The sequence below is a fragment of the Cibotium barometz genome, chromosome 7, assembly GCF_041138505.1.
Source record: "Cibotium barometz isolate CiBa-2024 chromosome 7, ASM4113850v1, whole genome shotgun sequence".
In the NCBI taxonomy this organism is placed as follows: Eukaryota; Viridiplantae; Streptophyta; class Polypodiopsida; order Cyatheales; family Cibotiaceae; genus Cibotium; species Cibotium barometz.
The window spans coordinates 54115477-54123922 of NC_141052.1; the positions used below are offsets into that span (position 1 = coordinate 54115477).

The 8446-nt window shown below is 42.3% G+C and overlaps 1 protein-coding gene across 1 annotated transcript; it reads left to right on the plus strand.

Annotated features, from left to right (window-relative positions):
- Positions 1 to 236: 236 nt before the first annotated feature.
- Positions 237 to 7084, plus strand: LOC147637184 (uncharacterized). The gene is made up of 7 exons (XM_086800799.1): positions 237 to 526; positions 612 to 697; positions 816 to 960; positions 5521 to 5628; positions 5917 to 6033; positions 6133 to 6398; positions 6509 to 7084. The coding sequence occupies exons 1-7, from the start codon at positions 310 to 312 to the stop codon at positions 6617 to 6619; spliced, it is 1050 nt and encodes a 349-aa protein (XP_086656925.1). The 5' UTR covers positions 237 to 309; the 3' UTR covers positions 6620 to 7084.
- The last annotated feature ends 1362 nt before the right edge of the window (positions 7085 to 8446 follow it).

The following is an 8446-nucleotide window of genomic DNA, read 5'->3' on the forward strand; positions in this document are numbered from 1 at the left end:
TAATTTCACAATTTTTAAATGAAGGTTTTCCACTTTTTGGGAAAATATTTTTTTTGAACACTGGTTAAGTATGTTTATCCTTGGCTCCCCCAACGTTCACAAAAAAGTTACAATATTTGCATTTTAAATTGTATATATTTTTTTCAAAGTTGACAAAATCAAAGGTATGTTACAATAAATGTTAGCTAAAAAATCTGCGAAAAAAAACCTACAAAATTTTCAAGTAGGTAGTTAAACGGTTTGTTTTAGAAATTGTACCAAAGGGTAGAGTAGAGCTATGAGCATGGGAGGTGAGTCCCTCGTGTGAAGATGGCGCCCTCCTCTGCTGCTGCTGCTTCTTCTTCTTCTTCTTCTGAGGCGTCTGGGCGGGCGCGCTGCTCGTACAAGACGGCCACAGCGCTGGTGTGCACCTGCAACCTGGTGGCCGCCCTCTACGTCTCGCAACTGCTAAGCGTATGTTTCTTCTCCTCTTCCACAACGCCTGCCCTTGGACTCTTTCAGCGTAGCTCATACTCGACCTTCAAAGGTTTTCCCTCCCCCCCCTCCTAGATCTAATCGCTTTTAGTACATTCTGAGCTTTTTGCCCTAAAATGGCCTCCTCTCCTGCACAGTCAGATACACAAAAGAGCAGCTGCAACGCATACATGAAGCTGTGGAGATCTGGAAAAATGCCGAGCCTGTCGATTTGGTGAAGAGGGTAGGCTTCTTTATTTTAGTTTCGCTCCTCCCCCTCCCCCCCTCTTGGCCACTGCAGGAGATTAGCTAGAGATTTATGTGCATTTTGCAAGAGATTAGCAGCCTAGCTTTTCTTTCAGATTCAAGAAATCCGAAAGGAATCTGCAGCAGGATATCTCACCGAGGAGCAGATGGAATCTCTGAGAGAGAGAGTGGCGTCCGACCTTACCAGAAGATTGGATAAACTCAGAGCAGCCGGCAATGGAAGCCAACAGCAGCATCAAGGTAAAAATGTGAACTGGGTTCTTTTTGTATTTGTGTTTTGCGTAGTCGCCAGCAACATAAATGTCATGATCACATAATGCTTCAAATCTACAATGTTTATGGTCAACGACCTCACATCTAGATGCCCTGAAGGGACTTGCTCGGTCGAATATACTGCATCTAAGTATGTAAAAGAATGAGGTCAATGATGGCTAGGGGATCTTTGAGATAGCCAAATCCATGACCAAGTTTATTGATTTTACCACATGCTTTACTTGTGGAATAATTGCTCTTTCATGCCGGCATGCATTCATGAATGTATCCACATCCATCCATGAAAGTTTGGATCTGTCTATAGCATTGACTCAAGAAGTTTTAGACATGAGTTAAGTTGGCATTCGAATTTCATTTTTCTATGTTATTCTATGTAGATCATTCAATAAACGACCTTGTTCGGTCTACATATCAACCTCATATTTAGAGGGCACAACCGAAAGAAACCTTATAACAACAAATTTAATACACAGTGAAGCGTGGACGTATTATATCATACTTAAACAATGCAAAGATGCAATTCATAAAAGAGTCAATGCTAAATATAATGAAAGCCTAATAATACATCAAGACGACTTCATGTCAAAGATCCACCACACAGGTTGTGGCACTATGCAATCCTTGGAGGATTACACCTAAACCGTAGGTTAGTCTCTCACACTTTAGTGGATGCCTTGAAAGTCTCCACCGTTTACCTCTTTGGCAAAAGGATGCAGTTAGTCCCTCTCTAGTATCAAAGCTTGTGTTCTTGCTCTTCATATTCCTCTTGTGAAACACTGGTTGACAATGATGAATGAGTTCTCTTATACTTATTGGATGATCTCATGTCTTAGCAAAATGTAAAGCACTTTGAGGATCCCCCTAAGCGCAAGTTTGGAGTGCAAAATTTTACAAATGTTGCGCAACCATCCTTGGGCCTAGTAAAGGTCTCAAAAGCGTGAGAATTTGCGGGTATCTACAGTGTCTTGGTTTATTGATTCAGATGTGTTTTATGAAAGCGTGTGATCAAGGGGAAGATGAGTACCCCACAAGTGTTGGTATTTCTACATCAGTGTTTGATGCTCTTGGGCAAGAGACAAGAGGCCTGGATGCATTTATAACATTGTACTGTGGATAATGCGGGCTTTCCCAGTCAGGGAGAAGAGGAGGTCTCCATGCTTTCGCATGTGAAATACTCCTTGGTAATAAAATATTCGAAGGGGAGGGGTCAACCTATTCCGGCCCGAGTGTGGTGTCACCTGCGTATATCTCTTTTGTACAGTCTTGTGGTTTAAGTTTTGTGTTTTATGTCGTTGTGGTCATCCATAAGTGTGTAATTTGCATTGGTAGTTAAGTACCCAGTCCCCTGCTTGAGTTACTTGTATCAGAGCACAGGCTTCCTCTCTCTTCCCGAGCAAGAAGACGGTTGTGCTCTTGGGACAAACACTGACTATTAGTGAAACCTAGTTGTGGCCATCCATCACTGTATCATTTGCATTAATAGTCAAGAATCAAGTCCCTTGCTTGAGCTTCTTATATCCTCTCTGCGAGTAAGAACTTAGAAGATGGTCGTGCTCTTGGGACAAACAGACTATTAGTAAAGTTAAGCCATCCATCACTGTGTAATTTGCATTAGTAGTTAAGTATCAAGTCCCTTGTATCATAGCATAGGCTGTGTAATTTGCAATAATAGTTAAGTATCGAGTCGCTTGCTTGAGTTACTTGTATCAGAGCATAGGCTCGAGTAAGGTGGTCATGCTTTTGGGACAAACACTAACTGTTAGTGAAGTTAAGCATAGGTAGTTGTGGCTATCCAAAGTTGTGTAATTTACATTAATAATTAAGTATGAAGTGTCGAAATAACAATGTGTGAGAGGACAACAATTATAGAGCAAGGGGGAGAGCATGCAATTAAACTAAGGGTCCTAGCTCTAAGGTTGATTTCTATGGTTACTTGTAAAAGGAGAAATCAATGGTCAAAGGTAGCACATAGAAAGCACAAGGTGGCATATGTGAGCATTTATTGTCACGGATGGTACAAGGGTGCGCATAGCTTGTGATTTGGGAGTTCCATAAGAGCTATAAAATGATGTATTCAACACTCATTTGTGTGGATTGCAATGAGAAGTAGACTTTCGTTTATGCTTATTTTGTGTTTCTTAATTTCTACTAGTGTTAATTATACTCCTTAATCAAATATGACCATGTTGACCTGCTTATAAGCCTCCTGGAATCAGAGCCCCTAGGGCTGGTATAGCAAGTGAGTAGCAGCTTAATTAGTTCTTGCTTATTCATTAGGATTTAGGGAGTTAGAACTCTTCTCACGCTAGTAAGGTTTTTTTATTAGAGAACATCTATTGTTTACAGCTACTGTTTACTGTGGCTTATCCAACATCCACATTCTCTCAGTAGTAGCCTCCATAACTCCAAGCATTGGCAACACTGCACATTCTCTCAGTAGTAGCCTCCATAACTCCAAGCATTGGCAACACTGCACATTCAGCCCCTTGTAATTGACTAGGCAGCTTCAACAAGGCATTCAAGAGCATGAGAAGAAGAACAAAGAAGTAACAATTGACGACCTCTTTGTGCAATAGTTGTCACCTTTCTCACTCAAGCAATTAGATGAGAAACTGCAAACAGTCGTGGTAATGACTGGGTGTGTGCAGCACGAAGGTTGCACTTGTGGCAGGTAGCAGACCCTAACGCAACAAAACAAGAAGGTTGCACTTAAGGAAGAGAGGTGGTAGTTCAAACACAACAAGCATCGCCACTATAGTACAGCTTGCAGCAAGTATACTTCGAGCTCCGCTGGTAGCTTTTCTTGAGCAACGACCAGGCGCATCCTGAGAGAGAGAGAGAGAGGCAAGCATCAAAGCTAGAACATTCCAATGCTGCGCACACAGTAGCTCGACTATCATCTTCATTAGCAACGACAAGACAATGCACAAATTCAGTAGAAGCACATTAGGCAGCCTTGCAACTCAGAGAAGCAGCCGTGAGCATCACGCAGGAGCGCAGTAGCAACTGCTCATGAAAGTAGCCAGTGCAAACATTAGAGAGAAAATGTAGAGGCCATCTTCAAGCATATCATTTGGTGGTAAGGAGAGAGAAGAAAATAATAGAAACTAATTCGTGCATGGCTCCGTAAGAAGTAGCAATAGAATCAGTCGGCTGCAACAGCACTCACCTGCAGAGATAAAGGCGGCGCCCATGTATTCATGTGGTTAAAAAGAAAACCCTTTGATTAAGAGGCGTTTTCACGTGGACGTACTTACGCGCAGCATTTTTAACTCCTTTATCACCAATAGAGACCATCCACGTGACTCGGGCATCATTTGTTTCTCTTGGTATTAATTTTGGGATCTCATCTTCAACAATGGTCTCAACATCATTGAATTTTTGGTCGGCTACTCATTTAAAGGCAATAGAGAGCATGAGTAGCATGGCTTCTTACCCCTAGTTGTAAACTGCATCCTCCTGCATGTAAAGTGTTAAGTCAAAGCCAACACTATACCCCATAAGACAACTTGAGACAGAGCACTCCAACATATGACTAGGAGTGTAGGTCCCTAGCTTATCAGTCTCCCTAGCTTATCATTTCTCAACTAAGTCATGTGGTTGAGTTACTTGTATCTACTATCAGAGCATAGGCTTCCTCTCTCTTCAAGTAAGAAGACGGTTGTGCTCTTCGGACAAACACTGACTATTAGTGAAGTTAAGCATAGCTAGTTGTGGCCATCCATAAGTGTGTAATCTGCATTAATAGTTAAAGTATTGTGGCCATCCATAAAATGTAATTTGCATTAATAGCTTAAGTATCAAGTCCCCTGCTTTGAGTTACTTGTGTCATAGGCTTCCTCTCTCTTCGAGAGAGAAGACAGTCGTGCTCTTGGGGACAAACACAGTCGTGCTCTTGGGGACAAACACCGACTATTAGTGAAGTTAAGCATAGCTAGTTGTGGCCATCCATAAGTGTGTAATCTGCATTAATAGTTAAAGTATCGAGTCCCGCACTTGAGTTACTTATATCAGAGCATAGGCTTCCTCTCACTTCGAGTAAGAAGACGGTCGTGCTCTTGGGACAAATACCGACTATTAGTGAAGTTTAGCATAGCTACTTGTGGCCATCCATAACTGTGTAATTTGCATTAATAGTTAAGTATCAAGTCCCCTGCTTGAATTACTTGTATCAGAGCATAGGCTTTCTCTCTCTTCGAGACAAGAAGATGGTCGTGCTCTTGGGACAAACACTGACTCTTAGTGAAGTTAAGCATAGCCAGCCCATTTGGAGCAAAACATGCAGCACCGAGCGTGTGCAAACAACAATCTGGGAAGAACAAGCTATGAAAAAGTTTGTTTATGGCAAAGAACACGCCCATTAAATGGACAGTTACATCAAACATGACACTTAGAGGAAGACAAGAGATTACATGATGTGCAGTATCTTATCCTTATTATGTTTATGTTTATATGTTTTTAATTATATGTTTTTAATGACATTTGACACAAACTATTATGGACCTCCATTGTGATTGATCATAACAGCGCTCGAACAATGGCGGAAAAAGAAGCTGGAAAAAATCAAGATGCGGGAAGAGACGGCCAAAGCTAAAGGAGAGAAGGCCGAAGCGTTAAAAGAAGCTCAAGCTGCGGGTATGGCCAGGAACTTGCCATGACGTCGTGTGATGATGATGATGATGATGATTGGGAGCACAGCTCAAGAATAAGTAGGTTTTGTTCATGCTTGCATTAACTGGAACTATGGGTGCATGTTGCAAATAGTCAGTATTTGGACATTTTATCAATGAATGCATGCTTGGTTCTGATGTCTTGTTGTCGGTAGTTTTTTTGTATGCGTGTGTGTGGGTGGGCATACATACAGTTGCTAACATGAGATAAGTTTGGGGATCGTGTGTATTGGAGCTGTTTTTTCTTTTGCAGAAGGGCTGAAGTATTTACTTGTAGCCGGTTGGGGCTCCTTGCTGGAAGACATAGGATTGGTAGTGCCGGATGTTAGGATTGGAGAAGGAGAAGATATTGCGTCCCACCTTGAGATGGGTAAAAAGCTACTTCTTTTTTATATGTATCAAAACTAAGGAGGTGGGAATTAATCTTTTGGTTTTTGGATTGATTTGTATGATGTAATACTCTATGCAGAGGAGGATGGAATTATCCCTGGAAGGGCTGTGCCTGCCAAATGTCGTGCAGAACCACATACAGATTATGATGGGGTGGCCGTACGGTGGGGGCTCACATTTCATGTGGAGAGCGCAGCAGATTGCTGCCAGGCATGTCTGGATCAGGCCAAAGCGGCCAAACCAGGCCAATTGAAATGCAATATTTGGGTTTATTGTCCACAGGAAGGAGGTTGCTACTCTCCTGACATTTACGAGCATAAGCACCAAGAATGCTGGTTGAAGCAGGTACTACGTGCTTTCTATATTGTATATTCGTCTTGTGATGATCAGAAGCCCTTGGAATGCTTCATGTGCTGCTTTTCTGGTTTCACTTTTTTTGGGTTTGTGTGCAACAGACCAATCAACCTCGATTGAACTTCAAAGGGAAATATGCTGCAGAGTACAGGGAGAGCCACCCAACAGCACCTGTGGTGGTCCCTTGGGTGTCTGGAGTTATCAGCTCTTAGCTGACTGCTGTACAATTTTTGGTAGCTCTGTATCTTCATGTTACACATTGAAAAGCCGCTTTTGTTCATTTTAGTGTAAGGGCATAATACTTCTGATATAAATGATAATGGTGGCGAAGATCTATACCTCCTTGTGAGGTCTAGTTTATGCTAATTGAATGAATTTAATGAGAGGTATGTGGAAAGGTCAGCAAAGCCTCAGGTTTTTTGTATTCAGTCAAAAGGTTGGGATCCGTGTCATGAGAAGCATCCATCACCAAGCCCTCCCAAATCTTCAAAAATAGACCTGCCCGATGAAAAGGGAGATCTTGAGTCTGACCCTTATGGACTGCGGATCTTCCCCATCCTACCCACTGGTTGTATGGGCCAGGGAAATGTATGAAGCCTCTCAGTTGCTCAACCTACTGGGTTGAGTGAACAAATGAATTCTGATTGTTGAATGCCATCTGAATTTCACTGTGCCAAGAGGTTTACGATGCTTCTTGTATTTTAGTCTCTAGGAGTGTGAACTCTACTATAGATCATGTAGACCGCATCTTATCTAACATGTTTCTATATGTGCAACAATTTGTTTTTAGATCCACCTTCATATCTTCATACATTCCATCCAGATGTTACCTGTCTGAATGATCACCTTCAATGTAGGCATTGAGAGCATTTTTGGAGTTAAGAAGGAGCACCCATCAAGGTTGTTGAACTTAGCCCTGCATCAGATTTTGAAGTAGTAAGAAATGTTTTGGCAGGATGTGGAGAGGAAAAGGAAAGAAAGGCTTGGGCATAAAAAAAGTGGTTGAATTGCAGAAATCTCCTTTCGATACCGCCTTGACTCTACCTAAGCAGATTTTTGGAATCCTAAGTGGGCAAGGCTTACCGAGCTGACTGTGCTGTCTACACCTTTGCTATTCTGCACTGGACCGGTTGAGCTTCGCAATACCCCGACAGCTTCATGCAAATAAGCGTAGTCAACTCTTATTATAACAATCTTAACACTGAGAACCCATAAAACAGTCTCTGTAAGACATCTTAGAAGACAAATACCCTTATATATATATTCATATGCATGCACGCAAGTTGGAATGGATTCTTGCCCTCTGCTTCTCACACTGCCATGTGGCAGTCTATTATCCCACATAGTAGGTTGGGGTCATCTTAACCCCTATATATAGGGCAAAATGCTCGTTGGTCTCCCCTTATCCCCCACCTTTATTGGTGGTCTCATGACTTGGCCGGTTGTTGGCCTCCGTCCATGTGTTACGTGTGCATGGTACTTTGCGGTTTTTCATTCTTTCAAGGTATTAGAGCCTTGTTAGCTCTTGCTTGGCTCAGGGCTTTGCATCAGGGGGGGTGTTGGAATGGATTATTGTCCTCCGTTTCTCATGTTGCCATGTGGTAGTCTATTATCCTACACAGTAGGTTGGGGTCATCTTAGCCCCTCTATGTAGGGCAAAATGCCCATTGGTCTCCCCCAATCCCCCTCCTTTATTGGTGGTCTCATGGGATATTCGGGTGGGGAGGGGAACTCGGTTGGCTGTTGGCCTCCATCCACGTGCTATGTCCGTGTGGTACTCTGCGGTTTTGCGCTCTTTCAACATAGATATATACGGTTACATGCACATAGAGAAACTGTGCATGAGGTGTACATTAGCTCTTTCATACTTTGCACCCTTGATGAAATAAACCATTGTGTGCATGATTATTATCTCTTTGATCCTTCATGTTTTGGTGCTATGTACTTGTGTTGCTATTCTGTTGATCGGAGTATGTGCTTACTAGTGTTATTTTAGTGGAATTCTCTCTCAAATGGGGGCCATGAGATGGCCTTTTTGG

Bases quoted from the DNA above. Each gene is read 5' to 3' on its own strand.
- LOC147637184 (XM_086800799.1), top strand. From the start codon at position 310: ATGGCGCCCTCCTCTGCTGCTGCTGCTTCTTCTTCTTCTTCTTCTGAG. The intron at 698-815 runs GTAGGCTTCTTT...CTTTTCTTTCAG, and splicing joins CTGTCGATTTGGTGAAGAGG to ATTCAAGAAATCCGAAAGGA. The intron at 6,399-6,508 runs GTACTACGTGCT...TGTGTGCAACAG, and splicing joins AAGAATGCTGGTTGAAGCAG to ACCAATCAACCTCGATTGAA.